We start from the raw sequence: 24,582 nt of genomic DNA, 5'->3' as shown, positions 1-24,582 counted from the left end.
ATTATGCAAATCATGCCTGATTATGAAAGCCTGGCCCAGATGGTGTTCTTTATTCTGGTCAATAATATTATGGCTTCACACGTGCCTTGGCTTTCCCAAATATTACAATAACAAACAAATAAGCATGCAAATAAGAAAGGAAAGGCTAATAATGATACACAATGGGTTAAAGCTTAGGAAAAGACTAGCTCCAGAATGTATGGCGCACACACAACAGTGACAAAATTACAGCGTGAAATACGCTGTTTAAAAATGGTTTTAGGTCATCGTTTCCCAGAGACTTGTGAGCTGTACTGAGACTTCAGCCTTAAGTGACATGTTGTGAATAGAATCTCAGATGCACACTCAACACAATAACTCTGCTTTGCTCCGATTAAAAGCAGGTGCTGCGTGTGGAAAGCTGTGGATGGCATCAAGCTAATGCTACCTCTGGTTCATGCCAGGAACATATCAGCTTGGGGTGATGGCAGAGGGGTACTTAGTTGAGCATACAATGGAAACACAGATCCCATTGGTTATGCCGGGGAAAGCTACCGTTCTAAAGGAATTGCCTAAGAGCCACTGCCCGAAAAAATAAACTGTTAAAGCTACCAGGGCTTTAACGAGCTGAATGAGCACAGACTCCAGCTCCTTCTCAGGAGATGTCCACACTTCCATTTATCCTGCTGCTTCCCGCAGGGAAAGCCATGGTGTGCTGCTGAATCGGAGCCAACGGCAATTAGATTTTTCCACAGATTGCTGTTTGTTCCAGTTCAGTGGCAAAGAGCCTGTTTTCCCAGGAAAATTGCAAAACATCTTGGATTTGTGCTTTGTAGGTACAGGACAAGCTGAACTGTGGCTGAGCCTACACTCCAGTCAGAACCCCTGACTCAGTCAAAAGGGTCTGACAATCCAACATTATGACCCACATAAAAAGTGGCCTTTAATGCCAACTGACATAATGGGAAACCTCACAGGGTGCGTAGTCACCTCTTTAGTAACAACGCATGTTAAGTCTAGTACAGTAGTTGCTTGGCAGAAGGCCACCCGAAGAACCTCTATACATTGTATCTGCCAGGCCTCAATTAGAAGTACTGTAAATAGTCTCCTCATACTGACAAACCAAATGGTTTTATAACAGAACATTTAGGGTTTGTCCACACTTGTCCCATGCTTATAAAGCACGACATGGGTGGCACTGTGGTCTAAACCACAGAGCCTCTTGGGCTTGCCAATCAGAAGGTCAGTGGTTCGAATCCCCACAACGGAGTGAGCTCTCTTTGCTCTGTCTCAGCTCCTGCCAACCTAGCAGTTTGAAAGCACACCAGTGCAAGCAGATAAATAGGTAGCGCTGTGGCGGGAAGGTAAACAGCATTTCCGTGCGCTCTAGTTTCTGTCACGGTGTTCTGTTGAGCCACAAGCGGTTTAGTCATGCTGGCCACATGACCCAGAAAGCTGTCTATGGACAAACACCGGCTCCTTTGGCCTGAAAGCGAGATGAGCATCCCAACCCCAGAGTCGCCTTTGACTGGACTTAACCATCCAGGGGTCCTTTACCTTTACCTTTTTTTATAATGCATGAGTCTGAGCGGTTTTCCATTTGTCCTATGCTTTCTAGGCACAGATCCAAGTGGTTTCACGTTTCCCCCACAGCTTTCCCCTGGAATACATGCTCTCTATTGCTGAATCAGAACAAATGACAATCCACATGGAACCCAACTGCCACCATTTGATCCGATTCAGCAGTTAACCGTAGGTTTCCCCAGGAGAAGGCAGTGGGACAGATGGCGGTGTGGACGAGCCCTTATGTAACTTTTACTGTACAGTGTCAGTTTCTCCACAGTTAATGACAAGGGAAACCCAGAATACAGTTTTCTGAAAAGGCCCACAAGTCTTTATGTAAGAGAACCTGTTCAGATTCATTTGCTCTGGCATTTTGCCCCCAAAGTTCTTTCAGCAGTGCTTCATTATGTGGCGCTTACTCTCTCAGGAGGCTATTAAATGCACAATACAATAAATCAGACCAAATTAAGTGACATAAATATTCATTTACCTTTTTAAATAGCCGGATGACATCCTCACTGATCTGGGAGAGTCTAACAATGACATTGTTCATGAAGATGTCGTTCAGGGTAGCATGGTCTTTGCTTTCTCTCCGAGTCTGGGTCAGTACCAGATACCAGCAGTTCACAGGAGAAAGAAGGTGCTGATCCTTCCTATAAGCATACAAATTGATTGTTTAAATAATAATAATAATACATTTTATTTAACCCCCGCCCTCCCCAGCCAAGGCCAGGCTCAGAGCGGCTAACACCAAATATAAAACAACTAGTTAAAATACAACTCAACAACAAGACTAAATACATTAAAATTAAAATTAAAAATGCAGCCTCATACAAAAAGGAAAAAGAAAGGGAAAATGGGGGAGGGGATCAGGTTGGCTTCAGGCCAAACAACTCTGTCTTACAGGCCCAGCGGAAATAAATCAGGTCCCGCAGGGCCCTGGTCTCAGGAGACAGAGCGTTCCACCAGGTCAGGGCCAGTGCTGAGAAGGCCCTGGTTCTAGTTGAGGCTAATCTGATTTCCTTCGGGCCCAGGACCTCTAAAGTGTTATTATTTATGGACCTTAAGGTCCTCCGCGGGGCATACCGGGAGAAACGGTCCCGTAAGTACGAGGGTCCTAGGCCGTAAAAGGCTTTAAAGGTCAAAACCAGCACCTTAAATCTGACCCTGTACTCCACTGAGAGCCAGTGCAGCTGGAAAAGCACTGGGTGAATATGCTCCCATGGCAGGGACCCCGTGAGAAGCCTCGTTGCAGCATTCTGCACCCGCTGGAGTTTCTAGGACAGCTTCAAGGGCAGCCCCGCGTAGAGCGAATTACAGTAGTCAAGCCTGGAGGTGACTGTCACATGGATCACTGTGGCTAAGTCGGGGCAGGAAAGCTAAGGAACCAACTGCTTAATGCAGTGAAGATGAAAAAATGTCGCCTTAGCTGTTGTAGTAAAAAACGTTAGTTAGCTCACACATGAGGGCAGTCTTCTTGCTATGAGTAATAATGAGTTCCAGTGACTAAAAGTTGCTATCAAAAAGGTTGACCAGGCAAAGAAAGCCTGGTCAATTAACTTTCTATAAAACGTTATGTGCTTACAGCAGTTCACTATAAGAATCTAGAGCCGATATGATGATACAGTTCACAGCTAATTAAAAATTTTGTAAATAAAAATGAACAAATTCGGTAATCAGGCATGGGCAATAGTTATGCTCTTTTTATACTAACAGCTCAATCATATCCCCCTGAAACTATGTCCTGTTTATTCAATGTAGCTCACTTTCAAAATCTGTGCATTAGCAAATGGTATACCATAATACTGGTGGCGCTGTGGGTTAAACCACAGAGCCTAGGGCTTGCCGATCGGAAGCTCGGCGGTTCGAATCCCCGCGACGGGGTGAGCTCCCGTTGTTCGTTCCCTGCTCCTGCCAACCGAGCAGTTCGAAAGCAAGTCAAAGTGCAAGTAGATAAATAGGTACCACTCTGGTGGGAAGGTAAACGCCGTTTCCGTGTGCTGCTCTGGTTCACCAGAAGCAGCTTAGTCATGCTGGCCACATGACCTGGAAGCTGTCTGCGGACAAACGCCGGCTCCCTTGGCCAATAATGCGAGATGAGCGCTGCAACCCCAGCGTCAGTCACGACTGAACCTAATGGTCAGTGGTCCCTTTACCTTTAGGCCTTTATACCATAATAAAGTGTTTGCTTTATTATGGTAAACCTTTATTAAGGTAAAAAGGAAACCATTTCCACTATGAAGTCTAATAACATACCCCAACAATTTGGAAAATGTTATTTTTCAAAATACACTTCATTCCAGCATTAACATTTTCAGAATAAAAACAAAATTCCATGAACACAGGTATATATTTAACTTCAGTTCCCAAATAAAATTGAATGTTTTTAATGCCAAGTATTTTAACTCTACTGTGTATGTTCCTCTCCACCCCCACCCCCACCCCTGCAAAAAAGGCAGCCTTGGAATTTGAGCTCCTTGGTCCAAATGCCTATCCAATACCCACCCGGTTCAGCTTCCTCTTCCCAGCTTTAGAAGCCAAACAAGAGGCTGGATGCCAAATCACCCTGAACCACTGCCTTGTTGAGGAAAGAAAATTACAATGAACGATATTAGACCAATTCTTTGCCATTAAGCAATCTCAACAAGTCCCCAGAGAGCAGTCAAGACCCACAACGAACATCTCATCAAGTCAAGAATATTATGCGCCGACAAAGCAATGCAGCAAGGCTTAGAAACTATGCAGTAGGGAACAATTCTGCATTAGTGGGGAGAAGGACTAGGTGACTTATTAGGGTCTTTCCATCTCCCAGGCCAGCTATCCTGACAAACCATTTAGAGGCCTCCTTTTTGTTATAGACATTGTTGGCTGCACTGCCAGTCATAGTTTTGAGTCAGAGAATATTGCAGCTTGCTTCCATTCATTTAAACTGCAATCGTGCACAAGGGCTACAAATTAGAGATTGGAGACCCAGTGGACGATTGGGCCATGAGCCAGATTTTATTGTATCCATTAATACAAGAAAGTGAGTCCAAATTCTAGATGAATACAAGCCGAATACAACTAACCAGACATGCATGGAAGTCCACTACAGTAATAGCTCGATAAGCCACTTGTTTTTGCTGCCTACCCAGGACAGCAAAAATGGAGACGTTTTCAAACACCTGGCTGGACCAATGTTGTAACTAGGACTGGCACTATTGCAAACCATGTGCCACAAATTGTACAGCCCTGCTCAAGTCCAAGGACATCAGGAAATATGCATGTTCCATTCTGCGGTGTTATAACATACAATTGGCCAAGAAAACAGAGGAAATGGAGTTGTTGTTGTTTTAGTTTATACTTATGTTGCAACACACTTCACTTGTAGCCCCTGGCCAGAAAAATACTGGGCTGCAGTAAACATACACCACTTTCTTCTCCCTGTAGCAGTTTGCATGATTAGCACTGGGCACACTGTTCATTCTGTGCTACCAGCAGTATCTTCTTTTCCTTTCCTAGCATCACTGTCAAGAAGCAGAGGCTGAAGTTACAGCCCTGCATTCCTATACGTTGTGTGTCTTGCAAAGTGTTAACTAAAGCTTGGCAACGCAGCTCAGCTGCTTGCGTCTCAACAAGCAAAAAATGCAAATCCATTTCAGCATCCCTGATGTAGCAGAAACATTTTTACACGTTTCACTGATGTTCATTATCAATGCAATGAACACCAAGCAGCGAGAGGATGACAAATGCTAGGAATGTGTAGCGCCACACTGTTCTGATCTGTCTCTCCCCATCTTATTAGCTGGAAAAACATTCCATTTCTCAAGAGGATTTCTAACTAACGAGGAGACACTGATAATCATCTGGATTCCTTCCACACAGATACACATACACACCCAGTGTTGTGCATGAGCTTGGCAAAAAGATCCGTTCAAAGAAGCCATTTCCACAACTGAATATTTGAACCTTATGGATTCATGGGGCTTTAAACAAAGCCCCATGAATCCATAATGATTAATGAAATTTTAATGGTTCTAAGGAAAACTGCCATGTTTTCAGGAGCATTTTTCCAATGCACAGGCTGCTCTTGGTAATGTTTGCAAAATGCAAAACACTGCAAATATTAACAAAACCCCATACATAGGAGGATCTCAAAGCACTTATTATTCATTCTCAAAACAAGTCTAAATGTGCGACTACCAAGCTTATTATATTTTCCTATGTTCATAAGTTGAAAAAGTGGTATGAAAAACCATGGAATAAGCAGTGTTCATGACATTTAGAAGAACTAACTGAAGGACAGGTAGGTAGCTGTGTTGGTCTGCCATAGTCGAAACAAAATTTAAAAAATTCCTTCCAGTAGCACCTTAGAGACCAACTAAGTTTGTCATTGGTATGAGTTTTTGTGTGCATGCACACTTCTTCAGATACACTGAAACAGAAGTCACCATATATAGTGAGAGGGTGGGGAGGGGTATTACTCAGAAGGGTGGTGGGAATGGGTGATTGGCTGATAGGTGCGGTAAACCTGTTAACGACTGCAATTGGTCTTACAGGAGAAAGCAAGGGGTGAGATGGCTAAAAATAGCGTTATCATGTACAGTATAATGAGATAAGAATCCAATGTCTCTATTCAGACAAACTTAAAACCACGGAGAGACCTGGTCTGAATAGAGACATTGGATTCTTATCTCATTATACATGATAAAGCTACTGTATTTTTAGCCATCTCACCCCTTGCTTTTTCCTGTAAGACCAATTGCAGTCATTAACAGTCGTCAACAGGTTTACCACACCTATCACTATATATAAGGGTCTGGTGACTTCTGTTTCAGTGTATCTGAAGAAGTGTGCATACACACGAAGACTCATACCAATGACAAACTTAGTTGGTCTCTAAGGTGCTACTGGAAGGAATTTATTTTTATTTTGTTTTAACTGAAGGACAGTAGAGAAGAAGGGATAATTATCTTTTTGTTTTATACCCAATTCAGAATACACCTAAAACAGACATGAAATTTAGCTGCTCTGGTCTTATTAGTATCAGGACTTACTGTAATCGTCGGCTGTGGAGTCTTGGGACTACATTCCCCCAAAGCCCCTGCTGCTGAACTGACAAACCTCAGCAACCTGCGCCATCCTTTGGGTTTCGCTGCAAGCATCTACTTTTACCTAACCCTTTAACTATTTGTTGCTGTTAAGACACTTGTCACAAGGGTTAATGCAGACACTGAAGTACCTTCAACACTTGCTTCCAATCTTGGTTTATGGCTTACAGTGTCATGTGAATGCAACCACAGGCGCATTACTGATTTATACACCTGTTGCAACATAATCCTAATTTTACTTTTCAATAAACATGCATTTTCACAATCATTAAATGCTGCTGGATCCTCTTTGAAAGCTAGCACTTGAAAACTTAGCTCACAAGGCGTGCAATCACCTCAAAATGCTCGTGGAAAAAACATTTTAATAAAGGGTCTTGAAGTGAAAAATTTACTACAAACTACTACAAAATTCTAGTCCGCTTATTTAGACCGGGTTAGTTCATCCCTGGCTTCATGCAACCTACAAGTAAATTTTTGTGGACCTCCAAGGCCCCACCAGTTCATGCAGTGGCAGAAAAAAAAAAGAAAAAGTAAAGTAGAGCTAACATTGGAGTAGGTGGAGAGCTTTAAAACATTCTCTCGACTGCAATGACATTGTATCACATGTATCACATTTATGACCACTGATTGGATGAGGAGAGCTATTGTGTGTGCGCATGCACACACACACACACACACAGAGAGAGAGAGAGAGAGAGAGAGAGAGAGAGAGAGATGCAAGAGTAGAAGATGGCCGAGGGAAGTTGGACCAAGGTTAAATGGTGCTCTCAGGTAAAAAAAAAAAAAGAATAGCCATGCTTGGTTTAGATAACGAACATTCAAGCAGTGACCCAATCTTTCTATGACATCTGTGTCACTAAAATATATGTACAAGCAACAGGGGAAATTTATTGATTGTAATTATGCTTCAGCATAAGCCCCCCCCTTTTTTTTTTTCTGCAGCAACACATGTGGATATTTAATTAGTTCCTTTAACTTCTAGTGCTTTCCAGGCAATAGGCACCAATGAAACTCACTAAAAATAATCAAGTGGCGTACATGACCATGGAAGGAGAATCCTCATAGGACTGGAAGCAAACCTTTTCATGGCTCTGAAGACTGCTATCACAGCTTAGGAAATCCTCCCACATGGAAAAGAAGAGCAAGGAAGTACAGCGTGATGCGATTTCACCTCAAAAGCTTTTACAGAAAGCACCATTTCCAGACACGAACAGAGGGTTGCTTCTATTCCTAGCCAGCTTGTCAAACATTTTGGCCTGAACAGAAGTTCTGAGCTACGCTGACACCAACAGAAATGCTGCTTCTTAAGCTCTTCACAGTCTATAACAGAACAGCCAATGACAACACAAAGCGAGCCCCGATGAACCAGAAGTGCACCAGTTGTTTAATGCCTCTTCCTTCAAAGGCATCGCTACTAAACTTGGCATAGGTCATTTGCCAACAGAAGAATTTGACAATCCAGCTGTTCTGTGTGCTCAACAATCTGGGTAACAATAGAAGATACCCAAGAGTGAAGGTCCAAAATGTGAGGAGTCAGCTGTTATCTGTGTACAGAAACAGGTGGATCAAGGCCGCCCGCCAAAGGTTTTGCAAGGTAATCCAGCAATAGTGAAAAGGGCAGGGGGAAATAGTAGGCCGGGTGGTGCTGAAGATTATTAATGTATAAAGCAAATAAATGGTTCAGTTTTGTTAAGCTCATTTTCCATTTTCCCTTTGAAACCATAATGTTCAATAATATATTACTGCTGTTTAAAATTGATGAACCACTTTATAAGCCTCAGCAGCTTCTTCACTTCCAATCTACTATCTTAGAGGCCTCCAAAAAATGAGGAGGGGGAGTCTCATGACCTTATTCCTATACACATGAAAACACCTTTCAGCTCAATGAGCAGCAAGCCATGCCATCACAGCAGATACAAAGTGTAACAGAGCTACCTGTGGCCTCACCAGCATCCCAAAAAGACTGAAGCATTCAAAAGCAGACAATGCCTCAACTCACAGAAGCAAAAGAGTAAGAAAAGGAAATGCATGCAAGGCCTTCTACACGAAGGATTTTTGCAGGACTAAACAGAGGTGGGTAAATCTCTCCTATTCAGGGGTGTCAACTTGAATAAAATATGGGAAGCAAGTAAGCCCCGCCCCGCATAATCCAGCACATGACGTGGTGCACGTACACCATTTGAATGGCAATGCCCATCAACTTTGGGGGGAACAGTCCCCTCAAATCATTTATTGGGGAACCAAAAACTCCTTGATCCCTAGGAGTTGGCTCCTATGCTCCCATTAGGGCAAGAAAAGGTTGCAGCGCTCCTACTAGTTGGGCCTGCAGGTTGCCATCTGATTGGATTTTATTCTGATCCTGATCTGATTTTAGGATGTATTTCAATTGGTTGCCTGGTTTTATGTTAATGTGTTATACATTTGATGTTAGCCGCTCTGAGCCGGTTTGATGTTAGCCGCTCTGAGCCCGGTTTTGGCCGGGGAGGGCGGGGTATATTATTATTATTATTATTATTATTATTATTATTATTATTATTATTATTAATAATAATAATATTACAATCATACGTCATGTATGTCCGCTTCAGGATGCATCTTTTCAGGTTACGGATGCGCCGAACCCGGAAGTCCTGGAATGGGTTACTTCCAGGTTCGGTGCATCTGTAACCTGCGTGCATGTGCAGAAGTGCTAAATTGCACTTTGCGCATGCGCAGAAGCGCTGCATTGCATCACACGTGTGTGCAGATGCGGCACTTCATGTTGCGGCCTTTTCATGTTACAAATGGGCCGCCGGAACAGATCTCGTTCGCAACATGAAGTATACCACTGTACTCTTAGAAGAGGGGCTCCAAATGCTTTCGTTTATGAGACAGCATAGTAAAGAGATTTCCTGGTCATCTTCAGATAGTTAAGTTACACATATTGCTGCATTTGCCCACATTCTTACAATCCTAAAAGATTGGTACAAAAACAAAGGTTTTAAAAGTGCCATTCTTCAGTAGCAAAGAAAGACAGGTTCATATTATTAATGGCACACCTTTGCTAGCCCACTCACTGACTGTGCACACTTTCTCAAGTACAATGAACTAAGTTCATATCCAAAGAGATAAAAATCACCTTTGTAAATGCCTTTGCAGGGCAATATAGCCTTCTATAGCTTCCTCTAAAGGAAGGTAAGAAATTGAAGCACCACAATAGGTTTAGACTTATGTAAATAAGTTCCTTTAAAACAGGCACGTCCATCAGGTAGATCGTGATCTACCGGTAGATCACTGAATGCCTGCGGTAGATTACTGGTAGATCACTGGCACCCCCCAAAGAAGCTCAAGAAGTTTGGCTCCTCTAAAAAAAGCTCAACATTTTCACCCTGCCACACACCCCAAAAATGTGGCTCTCTCCCTCCTTAAAAAAAGCTCAACAACAACTTTGACCTGAACCTCCCAAAAGGGGGTAGATCACTGCCAGTTTTTAGCTCTGTGAGTAGATCACAGTCTCTTGGGAGTTGGCCACCCCTGCTTTAAAAGAAGCAAACCCAGATGTGCCCAGTCACTAGGTTGGAAAACAAGGACAATAATAGTGGTATTTTCACATTTCTCTCCAGGACAGATCTTGAATTTGAAACTCATACCGTGGTCTTTGTACCTGATAATGTTGCTGATGAACAAACAATTTCTTTGAAGAAAAAGAGAAGCTGCCTTGAAAATGTTTTGGAATGGAAAGGCAGGATAAAATAAATATGGTTGTTTGCTATGACAACCACACTTCCTTGTTCTAATCTTCTGCATGGCTTTAATCACATATAGGAGAAATCAAACACACACACCACACTCCACCCCAAAGCTTCTGCAATTTAAACCGCAACACTGCAGAGCATTAACAGATGACTATTTTCCTAACAAAGGCCACTATGCTTTGCAAAGGCAAATTCTCTCACAGCATTCATGGAACCCAGGCTTCTTTGTTTGGCAAATGGAATGAAGGACTGTATAAAAACAAATTGTTCTGATCTTCCATTATACTACTTATACTACTCATTCACTCCAACAATACTTAAGATTTTCTGTCTGAAGCAGCCTTAAAACCACTTTGATACAGCTCACAGACCACTCAAACTATATTTTGCATTTTCAGACACGGAGGTCCTTTACAAATAAATTCATAGGACTGAAAGCAGGATCTTCTTTCATTGACTTAAAAATATTAAATGGGCCTCTCGTGGCTTATTTGGCAAATCAGCTGAGCTTTGTCTAGTCCCATAGTATTCAAGCTGCTGTTCTTTTGGAACATTTTCTCCAACACTAAATGATCATCATTCCTTACATCAGCAATCGGTGAAATGGATAAGGGACCAGAACAACAGACAACGCTTTCATTAGATGAAACTCAGAACAAATCTGTCTTATAAAGAACCTTGTAAAGAGAAAAGCTGTAAGCAAAATGCATAAAACATAAAAAGGCATCTCTCTCTAACATGTAATTATTTTTCTTAATGCAAAATAAAGTTCAATGTCTAAACAATAGTTCTGAGTCTTCCCCCTGCCCCGCTTTCACACCTTCACTTGCAGCCCCCATTTTTCCATTAGCATAGAAGAGCCAGCACCCTCCAGCTGCTTTTGCTTGGGGACTTAGTAATAATTAGTTCAACATTCACAGTATGTTCAGGGCCTGTTCAATCCATTCGCCAGATGCTACTCTTAGCTCCATCTGGCTGCCAAAATGAATGGAGCCACAATGAGCTGTCTTTGCTTTTCATCTGCAACAACAACCACTGAGTTAAAGGGTCTCGTAAGGATTTCTAGCCCATTAGGTTTCGGTCTCTCTTATCATTTCACTCTGCCACCTCCACTATTTATACCACTAGCTAAGGATGGTTTACATAAAGAAGTGTATGCTGGATAAAGGAGGAAGCGTTACTGGTTGGGGAATAATTTAATCCAGAGATAGGTGAGCAACCTGCACTGGATAGTTACAGGTAGGTAGCCATGTTGGTCTGCCGTAGTCAAAACAAAATAAAAAAAATATTCTTCAGGTATCTGAAGAAGTGTGCATGCACACGAAAGCTCAAACCAATAACAAACTTAGTTGGTCTCTAAGGTGCTACTGGAAGGAATTTTTTTATTTTGTTTGCACTGGATAGGTTACACTCCTCCTTAACACACAGGTTCATATCCTGAGCAGCTGCTTCTGGGTGCTCACTAGGAGAATCAGAATAAAGAGATTACAGTGGTATCTTGGTTCTCAAACTTAATCCGTTCCAGAATTCCGTTCCAAAATCAAAGTGTTCCAAAACAAAGGCGCAAAATGGATTAATCCATTCCAGACTTTTAAAAACAACCCCTAAAACAGCAACTTAACATGAATTTTGCTATCTAACGAGACCATTCACCCATAAAATGAAAGCAATAAACAATGTACTGTAGTCACACAATCCATCAATCAGTAGCTGAACTGGGTTCCACACAGCCGCAAAAACAAAAATGCAAAATAAATAGCAAAAACAGACAGACCTTAGCGTAACACTCAAAACGGAAGTGTGGCACTCAAATCAAAAGCGTAACACTCAAAACGGGGCATGTTCGGCTTCTGAAAAAGGTTTGCAAACCGCAACACTTACTTCTGGGTTTGCAGTGTTTGGGTTCCAAGTTGTTTGAGTACCAATGCGTTTGAGAACCAAGGTACCACTGTATAGGGAATTTAGCAATATGAAGTATATCGGATTTTAGTAATTCAGCAGTACAAGCTGCAGCTCAGAATGAGGTGGAGTACAGTGGAGAGACCATCACCATTCACCTGGCACATTCAAAAAATTTAGATCACCAGGAAATGAATGACACAAGGGATTAGGTCCAACAGACAAATGACAATGACAACACAGAAAGTACTTTGCAGCTATGATTGTCAAAAAGATTAAAAGGAACCAACTAAAAACAACCAATATGGCCAAGGGCAAGAAGAAGGTAAAAAAAATCCACTGAGGAGCTACAAAACTAGACAGTATTAATATCCTCCTTTTCTTCTACATTCTTAGTTCATTTAGAGTTCAGAACCTCAAAGGCACATACTAAAAAGGATCAGTCATGTTCATTACTCCATACTGAAATACGGAACATTAAATATGCAAACTGAATTACTTTGTGATTATAAATAAATATGCAATATCAATGTATGCAAGCCTTACCCACCAGAATGTCAGGCATGCCCAACACATTGTCAAAAGACCAACAGTAGCAGCCAACCCTTAAAGAGACTATTTTGAAAGGGAAAGACACAAGTTTGTAAATAAGTAGCTCAGCAAACCTCCTCCCCCAAGAAACCAGCTGAGGAGCATACCGAATCTCTGTTAACATTTTTTTTTCATTTCCTCAACCACCTCTGCTCCCATCAGTCATCTGAAAAGGCCCATCTCTCTGAGATCACATTGAAGACTGCATTTATTCAACAAGCCTGGGTCTCTTGTGCCTCCTTTCAGAAATAGAAACATATAGGCTTACTTGAACTGATGGTGTTCCCTGGAGCTGCGAATCTTGGAAGAAAATCTTTCCGCAAGTTTTTCTAAGTTCCTAGAATACTCCAGTTCAATCTCAGCCTTTCTGCGGAAGAACTCCTGGAGGTCTTGCAGGAGCTGCAACCGGGATTCAGACTGCTGTTCTAGGCATTTGAACTGTTCCACCAACTGGGTACGAATTTCTGGACACACAAAACAGAAAGCAAAACAGCATTACAAACAAATGGTAACAGAGCCTGTAAGCGCTCATTTATTTTGCTGCCCTACTAAAGACCTCTCACATTGACAGCACTATACTGAGCATGCCCAGATAAGTACAGATTAACAGGCTACATAAACGGATTAACTTCACATAAGTACATAAATACATAAACAGATTGACTTTAAACCTTTAAACACTGGGGGAAGGGGAATCCTCTCTTATATACACTTGTAAGGGGGAAAGCAACTGGACTGAAATTGAAGTGTCAGCGGTGAGATTAGGTTGAGAAATAATTTCCAGCGTCTCAAAGAAGTGAAATAAAAGTGTGGGGCATGGGTGGTTGCATTACTAGAAGACTAGTAATATATTCATTTATTAAGATTTTTTTACACTCTATCTTTTTTTCCATGCACAACTTGGGGTCCAGCAAATGAACATCTTTACTAAAATTACATGTCACTGAAATCAAGCGGAATTTGACTGAAATTAACCAGGATATTCAGAATTTAAGGATTTGAAAGCATACCTTTAAATATATAAAATAAAATGATATAATATAATATAATATAGCCATGCCATCTGTGTTTGCAGGGCCTCCAATATTTCTGATATCTAAAATATTTGACAAATTACTACTGTGTGGTAACTGCTAACAATTACTGACATTAAGCAACGTTAGATTCACCAATCTGAAACACACACACACACACACACACTATATATTGTATATATATTAAAGCAAGTGCTTTTGCAATACAATAGTGTGACAATGATTGAACAGAGATGATGGTGGTGGTGGTGGTGATGATTTATACCCCACCCTTCTGGCCGGGCCTTCCCGGCCACTTTGGGAGATATTGTCCCTATGTGTTACAGAGGGATAGGGCCCTTCAGGCTTTGGGCTCCCTCACCACCAATTAGTGGTACCCCACCCACTTCCATATTGCTCAGGAAATGCAGCCCTCTTCCCAAAGAAGTTGCCTTCCCTGCCCTGGAACTTTAGCTGCAAGGAGCAGAGAAATTATGCAAAGCAATTTTCACTTCATTTGTAGTTCGGCCTGTTCCAGCCACACTCTCAGATGCATCTAGAACCGACAACTTTCAGAGATAAGTTTATACACTACATGCACCCAACAGCAGCTTTACATGAAATATATCGAGATAAATTGGTTGCTTCCCATGCTGATGTTTATCAAGTTATAGCTGTATTCAGTAATATCTGTCAGATTAATATGCCCTGTTTAGTAAATCAGGCTCTCTTACATGATATATATCGCCTTGTACATCAAGAGAAAAAGCATTGTTTCCTTTTGACGTTTATCTCCTGCCACAAAAAAACCAACAGCTTCCCCAAACACAACTTCACTTTTAAAGCCTCTTAGATAATGTAGCAGAGTCTGCAAATCTCTTTAAACAGGATTGATCCTTGGAAGACAAACAATCAGAACTGGGAAAGAGCAATATTTTAACTCTTAGCCTCTATTTTTAAAAGTGGCCTCTGGCTGCTAGAGGAACAATACCCCCATCTGTATTTATGGGTGTGGATATAGCAAACAAAACAAGAACACTGCCACCCCCACTTTCTGTTGAATATTGAAAATACTTACGTGTTATTTTTTTCTGAATAGTTACGGGAAAGAGGAGTAGCTATCCCTTCTTACAGATGAAAACAAAATTCCATTTGAATCTAACAAGACTCTGCAATCACCATCAAAATCATTCAACTCTACAGTTCTGTAATTCTATGACTCTCTGTGTACATCTGCTGAAGGAGGTATGGAGGGTGGCAACCAGAAAATGGACTGTTTCATGGCAGGTTGGGTATGTTTACCCCATTCAAATCCACACATTTTATTTTATTTTTACTAGTTGGTAAAAACCTTCGTTCTAAAGAAATGGTTTTCAAAAGAAATGGTTTTGGCTGAACATCTTCCTACTCCTACTTGCTTACTTACATGTGAAAAATGAAGATTTGTCAGTTAAGCCCTATTCAGATGTTTCCCCTCGTCTGATGACAATTGTGCAAGGAGGGAGAGGGAGGTTGCACTTCCCTGCTCATCACCCAGTCCACATGGCCCCTTACACAAGGGTGACTTGCAACTTTCATTGTAAGGGTAAATTAGGACCCTGGAAGATCAATATTCTAAATCATGCTGCGTCTCTACACAACTAGAGAAAGCTCCCCACTGCAGAACTGCAGCCTACAACAAATGAAAGGCTGCAGGAATGGGGATGGGGATGTGAGAGACGTGCGGGGCCGGAAAGTGTGATCCCACTACATAGGAGCCAACTCCAAGGGGCCGTGCCGTGGGGGCTTCAGCCCCCGCAATGAAATATTTGAGGGGGCCGGGCCCCCACAAAATTGATGGGCATTCCCATTAAAATGGGATGTGTGCACTGTGCCATGTGACTGATTATGTAGGGCAGGGCTTACCTGGGCCCCCACAATATTTTATCCAAGTTGGCACCCCTGCCCCACTTTCCTCCCTCGCACAAGTGTAATTGTGTAAGAGGCAACACCTGAAAAAGGCTATAGTGCAGTGTTTCCCAACCTTGTGCCTCCAGATGTTTTGGGACTACAACTCCCATCATCCCTAGCTAGCAAGACCAGTGGTCAGGAATGATGGGAATTGTAGTCCGAAAACAGCTGGAGGCACAAGGTTGGGAAACACTGCTATAGTGAATAGGGCACAGAGGTTGCAGTCATGTACACATTAGTGCACATATCACTTTTTACTTTAAAAATATTACCTCATCAGATTCCAGCATAAAATTTCCAGGCAGCCTTATTAAAGCCTTTAGGGTATTCATGAGAAGCAGCCATCTACAACCCCCCCCCCCCCGTCATCCCCATACCTCCTGTTTTTCCTCAGCCAACCAAGGTAAAGCACAGGATAGGTCAATGCCTATTCCAAAAAAAATGATAGGGACTGTATTCCAGATAGATCTAAAAGCACAATAGGCAATCATTGTATTCAAATCCCAGTTCTGTATTTGTTATTTTGAACTGCTGCAATATTTCGAGGTTTGGGTTGCTTATTGCCTTCTCCCAGGAAACCGTTACTGGTTATTTATTACTATCCCCTTTCCTCCCTTTTCCATGAAGTGGTTTCTCCCAAAGAGCATATCTGAAGCACAGAGAGAGATGTTATTTATTATTCATCAGGTATCAAGCATAGTTGTCTAATTCTACTCTTAATTGGCTGCAAACAAGGATAGTAAATGCACTGGCAAAACACAATAAAGTGGGGGGGCAGCACTGGGGGGTCTATGCTGAGAAACTGCTAAGCACACTCACACAGCATCCCTCATTTGCTATTTTGCGGGGAAGACAATTGGGATGGGCTCTAATTTTTAAGAAGTGGTTTATTGCCTAGATATCGATTACAGGCAGAAGCAGCTTCACACAAAGAAAAGACACACATTTATTTATTGGCTTTAACATTTGTTTTGAAAAGCAGAATTGGCCATGACTTCTTCTTTCTGAAGAACCTGAAGCATCACATGGTCTTCTGGGAACTGCCCTGTATTTGTAGCTTTCCCAATTGAACAGTAACAGCAAAGGGACATCAGAATAATCACTGCTGCATGCCAAGAATGCTGCAGATTCCTTCTTACAGAAAGAGATTGCTCTGTGAGGGGTGGAGCTGACACAATCAGTCCCCTGTCTTCTTCCTATTTTTGCCACACTGGCCTGAGGATCTCTAGGCAACAGCCCCTCTTTGCCAAGCACACAAACAAGCAATCACACATTTTGCTGCCGTAATCAACAGACAGTCCTTCAGCTCCACAACCCCACACAGGGCACTACGCTAATGATGTGCCACTTTGGCATTTTCAAAGTTCATGCCGGAAGTTCACCCACACATCAGCATCATCTGAGTTATGAGTAGACAAAGGTCAAACTCAACAGACACACAAACAGCTAGCTAATTGGTATCCAAAAGGCACTCAGCTGTGAGCAGACACACAAATAATGGATACAAGTGGCGAACCTTAGAAGAGGGGTCAGCAAACTTTTTCAGCAGGGGGCCGGTCCACTCCCCCTCAGATCTTATGGGGGGCCGGACTATATCTTTTTTTTGGGGGGGGGGGGGAATGAACGAATTCCTATGCCCCACAAATAACCCAGAGATGCATATTAAATAAAAGCACACATTCTACTCATGTAAAAACACCAGGCAGGCCCCACAAATAACCCAGAGATGCATTTTAAATAAAAGGACACATTCCACTCATGTAAAAACACACTGATTCCTGGACCATCCGTTGGCCGGATTTAGAAGGCGATTGGGCCGGATCTAGCCCCCGAGCCTTAGTTTGCCTACCCATAGCCTTAGTTGGGCCAGATCCAGCCCCCGAGCCTTAGTTTCCCTAGAATCACAGCACTGTTGTTGTTGTTTTTTAAAAAAAGGAAAACAGGATTGAAGCAGAAGCAGGGCCAGTGCGTCCATAGAGGCAAGCTAGGCAACTGCCTAGAGCGCCGTCATCTGAGGGACGCTGCCAGCCTGCCGCCCGCCCGACGCTCGCCCGCCGCTTGCAGCTTTCCCTCCTCTCGCTGCTTGCTGCTGGCTTCCCTGCAATGCCCTGCAGGGGGCGCAGGGCCGTGCAGGCGGGGAGGCGGTGGAACCTGAGCGCACGCCCAGCTCCTTCCCCTTCCTCCGGCCGCGCTCACTTCCTCCGAGTCTGAGGCGACGAGCAGCAGCTGCTGCAGCGACGGCACCGCCTGGCCGGCCGAGCACCATGAGCCCAGGTGGGTTAGGTGTCCGCCTCCCCGATGGGGCGAACCCTGCACGCGGCACAACGCTCCCTTTCCGCAAAGCGCGCCCAGGAAGAGGCGCACCGCACGGGGCCCAGGCACCTTCGCCCTCCCTGGGCGCCACTTAGGCGCTACAATGCCCAGGGCAGGATGCCCTGGGGCATGGGCAGAGTGCGTGCTGCTTCTGGGCGTGTTAAAAACCAGTTACCAAATAAAGCAGAAAGCCAAACAAAGTTCAGATTATAGATAAGGGGGGGGGGAACCCAGCCCATTTATTTTTATTTATTTTATTTTTTATTTTTTATTAATGGGGGGGCGGGGCGCCAGAAGGTGATCGCGACTAGGGCACAAAAAACCCTAGCACCGGCCCTGAGCAGAAGATAAAGGAAGGGGGCTAATATAAAATAGCCAGGAAATCATGTGGCAGTGTTAAGAAAGAAGAAGAAAAATCTGTAACTAGCCTTTTATAGGGATTGAAAAGTTTAAAAAATATTTAAAATGACCAAATGAGCTTACTTAAAATGATAAATTCCGGTTTACAATCATGATCACTTTGAACTGACAATAACGGCAATTTGGGTTTTCTGTGGAATGACGCTTGCTCCGATTCAGCAGCAAAGAGTAGGGGTTTTGTGGGGAAAGCGGGGGGAGGGAGTGCTCGGACACAGACCTGGAAAGCCTAGGAATTTGGAACACAGTCTCCTTTCTGTGTCTGCTTTGCCTGCTTCAGAAAGGTATTATCCACTAAATGAATCCAGGTATTTTCCACAATTTTCTGAGTAAGTGCACACATTCCATTACACTATTCTCATAAGGGACTTAAAGGGGGGGGGGTAACAGAAACCAAAGCAGCTGTCCCTAGAAAATTGTCCAATTGCTCCACAATACAAAAAGCAGCGAGCAAGAATGAGCTTCTAATACAGAGAACTACACTGTAAGGGGAAAAAACAGGACAGTGTTGACTAGACCACCAAAATACCGATGGACAACAAAAGAGGTTTAAAGACACTCTCAAAGCAAATAAAATAATTGTAATATAAGCACTGATAACTGGGAAACACTGGCCTGTGAGCACTCCAATTGGAGAACAACCCCCATGTTCGAAACTCCCATTGCTCTAGGCACATTTTAACAACAGGGAATTTCATCAGCGCGAACAGTTTCTGAGCTCTGGGTGCAGGGCTGCACCCAAGATTTCAGATTAAAACTGCAGAGTGGAAGGAAAGGAGGACCTTTTTCTGCCTCCCCACTTCCAGATACTCTCTGAAGATTCGAGAAGAGACCTTCTTAAGAATATTAGGGGGTGGGCAGGAGAAGGACTAGACCATGTGAAAAATGAGCATTATATTTTAGCTGCAGTTCATTCATATCCAGCTTTGTATTCTTGTTATTAAAAAAAGTGCACCTAGACATTTCTTTGTTGCGCCCATAACCTAGGTTTAGGTGCCATTTAGCTCCTAGCTTTCATATCTGTTTCTAACACTGGAACAGCCTTTACTGTCATGGACTTTGAAGAAGCACAAACTCAGGGCAAAAAGGAGAAACGAGCTAAGAGGAAGGCACACTTGGCAAACCCTCACTGTGATCAACTCCCACTTGGAAACCTATGTACCCACTGTGGAAGGACATGTGGATCCAGAATTGACCTCTACAGTCACTTTGTTGTTGGTTAGTCATTTAGTCGTGTCCGACTCTTCGTGACCCCATGGACCAGAGCACGCCAGGCACTCCTGTCTTGCACTGCCTCCCGCAGTTTGGTCAGACTCATGTTGGTGGCTTCGAGAACACTGTCCAACCATCTCGTCCTCTGTCGTCCCCTTCTCCTTGTGCCCTCCATCTTTCCCAACATCAGGGTCTTTTCCAGGGAGTCTTCTCTTCTCATGCGGTGGCCAAAGTATTGGAGCCTCAGTTTCACGATCTGTCCCTCCAGTGAGCACTCAGGGCTGATTTCCTTCAGAATGGATAGGTTTGATCTTCTTGCAGTCCATGGGACTCTCAAGAGTCTCCTCTAGCACCATAATTCAAAAGCATCAATTCTTCAGCTATCAGCCTTCTTTATGGTCCAGCTCTCACTTCCATACATCACTACTGGGAAAACCATAGCTTTAACTATACGGACTTTTGTTGGCAAGGTAATGTCTCTGCTTTTTAAGATGCTGCCTAGGTTTGTCATTGCTTTTCTCCCAAGAATCAGGCGTATTTTAATTTCCTGACTGCTGTCACCATCTGCAGTGATCATGGAACCCAAGAAAGTAAAATCTCTCACTGCCTCCATTTCTTCCCCTTCTATTTGCCAGGAGGCGATGGGACTAGTGGCCATGATATTAGTTTTTTTTGATGTTGAGCTTCAGACCATATTTTGCGCTCTCCTCTTTCACCCTCATTAAAAGGTTCTTTAATTCCTCCTCACTTTCTGCCATCAAGGTTGTGTCATCAGCATATCTGAGGTTGTTGATATTTCTTCCGGCAATCTTAATTCCGGCTTGGGATTCATCCAGTCCAGCCTTTCACATGATGAATTATGCATATAAGTTAAATAAGCAGGGAGACAATATACAGCCTTGTCGTACTCCTTTCCCAATTTTGAACCAATCACTCACAGACTCACTATTAAGACCGTTTTCGTGGAAGACAATCTTACTCGGCTACAAGTGATCATCAAAGAAGAAGGGTTCAGTAAAACAGGTGCATATATATGGATTGTCCTAAACCAATAACTTTTCGCTGTTGACAAACACAGAGATGATGTAAAGGCATACATAAGCAGAAGGTGCCAGAATGCCAGCTGTCCCACACAGAGAAAAAGAACAACCAAATGCCCTAAACATACAGAACTCTGTTTGGCCTTGCATTGCTCTCATGAGTTACTGCAAGCCTTTTCGCAGGTTCAAGCCTGTAACTAACACTCTACACACATGAGCGTCTCAAATGCTTCCCTGCACAGGCCATAAATTAGGCTTGCTTTAATATATTTTTTCCTGGTTTGTTCTCTTTGCCCTGCACCCTCCTGAGAAGATCCAGGCTCTGAAAAAGGCAGCTGCTTCTGGCATAGACAGACAAAAGAAGGGGGTTTCTCTAGCAACGGGGATCAGATGAAAGCTTTCAGAACCTCCTCCCTTCTCAGGTTTCTTTTCAGCATAGTGGTGTTCACACAACTCCCACAGAGACTTAGACACAGAAGTGCCCAAGATTTTTTTGGAGGGGGGGGTTGGAGGGTGAACAGAGGATGAATCAATTGAATGTGTACTGTGCTCCTTCAATTTCCTGGTCTTTTCAGTAGCTTTAGAAGCAGATGGCCCAGAAACTGAGAATTCTCTTATTCCAATTTCCCTGCTCATAACCCTAGCAAAGGAATCCGTCGGTGGAAGTTCAAGTCAAAAAGTCAAGGATATTTTCCTGCAATTCTCCCCCAAATTCTCCCATCTTTCCTGATCACTTCAAGTGCTTGACTACGGAATATTCAAAACTTGCTATTTTAAGCCCAGACCTGTAAAAACTCAGATGCATCCAGACTGTCCAAACCACTTGCAGTGATAGCATATAATTTAGAGTAGCCTTCCACAGTATGGTGCCTTCCAGTTGTTTTGGAGCGCGATTCCCATCTTCCCTGATCACTGGCCATGCTGGCTGAAGCTGGTAGAATTTATAGTCCAAAACCAGGGAAATTTAGAGACACTCCTTTACTTGGGACACTTTGCCAACCTTACCAAATTTGGTAATTTGTGAAATCAGCCAAAGGTCACGTTCAGCTGGAGAAAGGCAGGACACTGTCTGTACTTCTAGGTGAACTATTTATCTAGCATTCATCCCGATTTGTTTGCACAAAGTTTATGCAGATGTTATACAACATCCACTGCTTGCATGTTCAGATTGGTTTGCAAGGAGGTTATACAAGGTTGCATCAAGCAACTGTTATCTCACACTTCCCAGTAAGTAAGTTATTTATTTATTTATTTATTTATTTATTTATTTATTATCATCAACAACAACAACATCATTATTATTTATGCCCCGCCCATCTGGCTTGGTTTCCCCAGTGCATTTTTCTCCTCACTTTCCTTACTGCAAAAAAGTCCGTTTTTGTTTGGAAGCAGGTCTGTTGCACAAGAACACCAAATCTACTTTGTATGATCTGAATTTGCCAGTTTGTGATTGAATTCCATTCACCAAACATCAACAATCTGGAAGCGAACTCATTCTCTGCAGTTTTAAAAAGTTGATTTTTATGCTCAGGGACTCAAAATCTTTGTACAACTTGGGTGCAAAAAAGGAACTTATGAGTTGGATAATGGGCAACCTGTACCTAGCAGCGTTTCTAGATCAGTCAGTACAGATTTACAGACAGCGCACCTGCAATGTTCTCGGCCTCATCTGCCAGAGAAGACAATTCTGACAATTTTGCACAGGAGCAATAGAGGCAACTGAACTCCAAATGGTAAATTTGAACTAGCATTCTTTCACCACAGCCAACAAATTTAAATGTCATGCGGGTGGCGCTGTGGGTTAAACCACAGAGCCTAGGGCTTGCCGATCTGAAGGTCAGTGGTTCGAATCCCCGCGACGGGGTAAGCTCCCGTTGTTCGGTTCCTGCTCCTGCCAACCTAGCAGTTCGAAAGCACATCAGTAGATAAATAGGTACTGCTCTGGCGGGAAGGTAAATGCCATTTCCGTGTGCTACTCTGGTTCACCAGAAGCGGCTTAGTCATGCTGGCCACATGACACGGAAGCTGTACACCAGCTCCCTCGGCTAGTAAGGCGAGATGAGCGCTGCAACACCAGAGTCGTCTGTGACTGGACCTAATGGTCAGGGGTCCCTTTACCTTTACCTTTAGTGCCCTTACTTTCTATAGAACCTTGAATTCCTTATGACAAGCAGAATCAAAGAACTGGAAGGACCCTCAAAGGGCATCTAATTCAACCCTCTCCTCCCAAAGCTGGAAATCTACTACCCCACTATTTCTGATCATGTTACATTATTTAGCAGAGGCTGGATGGCTACCTAACAGGATTTTCGGCATAACTAAAGCTTTACAGCTTCAGAAATATAACAAGGGCACAAGAATATTGGTGATAAAATAACTCTCTTTTGCTTAATTTTTGAGATACACCAGGCACCACAATCTGCACTTTAAGGAAACAATGGCACATATTTTTTGTTCCGACAGGCTTTCCCAGCTGGATTAATGGATTGCTTCCATGAGTGTCTATTTTACATTGTTTATGTTTTGCTTTAAATATGTGTTTTTGTGTTTAACTGTTTTTTGGCTTTAAAAAAAATCAGACATCACACATTGAGATGATTGATGAAGATAATGAACTTTGATAATCAGAACTGCACTTGAAAGAAAATAATCTGAGTGGAGCCTTAGGAAAACAATTGCTTGGAAGTGATTCTCTCTCTAAAATGCTGGACAACACACAAAAGGCGAACTTTTTAGTGCCTTGGTGCAATAAACTTGCTCAGCATCACACTCAGCTTCTCCAACACACCACCTCTCACATAGAGGCTAACAATGTTTTTAAAGGGGGAATCGGTTCGGTTCCCAACCTTTCTGCCTCCTACCATGTACCAGTTGCTTGGTACTTCTGAAAAGCAGTTTATCCAGTTATTTATCAAAGCTGCCCTTAAAAAATGCCACCCAAAGTGATCACACAAAGATTTTCTCCTTTCCAGCTGAGGTTTTAATTGAAACTTGCATCACCTCAATAAGGAACCTTGCAGCCTCCTGCCCTAAAGCCAGCCAGATGGTCATCTCTCCTCCCTTAACAAGAATGGAAAGTCATAAAACAGTTTAAGATAGCTAGGAAGAGAGGATGAATAGTAATTCCAGATTAGAAAAGACTCATTCTTGGAATTTAAATTCAGTACATTAAGTCAAATCATGAGCAAATGAATTGCTTTGTGCTTCTTTTCTTGAACAACAGTCCAATAGTTTTTTAAAAAACTCAACATGTTATGGCTAATATAAAAAAATCTGCTGCACAATTGCCTACAGGGTCATCATAGCCATCTAAAATGGATCAGTTGCTGGAGACAATATACTATGCTTCCCTCAACTCAGATAAGAGGCACTTTTATGGTCTCTATAAGCCCACCTCAAATTAGAGTTTATAAAGCTGGGTTGTTTCAAGCAACCATAGTTAATATTACCCACTGTTTAGGGTTTGGGTGAAATGAAAAGCTGTCATTTAACTAAACCAGAAGCAACAGCTTCTGAACTCCTGTTCATGATGGTGCAGAGTGGAAGCATAGGAGGAACCTGAGGCTTGTTGCAGTGCATTCTTGTCACACTTAGGACTCATCCAAGCAGTTTTCTGCTTGTCCTGTGCTTGCTAGGCACAGGTCTGCATGGTTTTGCCTTTGACCCACCACTTTCCCCTAGAAAACCCACTCTTTAGTGCTAAATCAGAATGGCAACCCATGAAAAATCTGATTGCTGTTTGTTGCTATTCAGCGCTAAAGATAGTGCTTCCCTGGGGGAA

At 42.8% G+C, this 24,582-nt stretch overlaps 1 protein-coding gene across 2 annotated transcripts in view; it reads right to left on the bottom strand.

Annotated features, from left to right (window-relative positions):
* SRGAP3 (SLIT-ROBO Rho GTPase activating protein 3) overlaps window positions 1-24,582 on the bottom strand; it is a 179,453-nt gene that overhangs the window by 87,498 nt on the left and 67,373 nt on the right. For both annotated transcript variants that reach the window (XM_035106570.3, XM_035106571.3), the window contains exons 2-3: window positions 13,125-13,320; window positions 2,033-2,195 (exon numbers count right to left, since the gene is read on the bottom strand). In XM_035106570.3, coding sequence (XP_034962461.1) covers window positions 2,033-2,195; window positions 13,125-13,320 — 359 coding nt within the window. The remainder of the gene's footprint in view (window positions 1-2,032; window positions 2,196-13,124; window positions 13,321-24,582) is intronic.

The sequence above is a fragment of the Zootoca vivipara genome, chromosome 2 (genome assembly GCF_965207765.1).
Source record: "Zootoca vivipara chromosome 2, rZooViv2.hap1.1, whole genome shotgun sequence".
In the NCBI taxonomy this organism is placed as follows: Eukaryota; Metazoa; Chordata; class Lepidosauria; order Squamata; family Lacertidae; genus Zootoca; species Zootoca vivipara.
The sequence above is the reverse complement of the archived record's forward strand: the minus strand, read 5'-3'. Positions and strand labels throughout refer to the sequence as shown.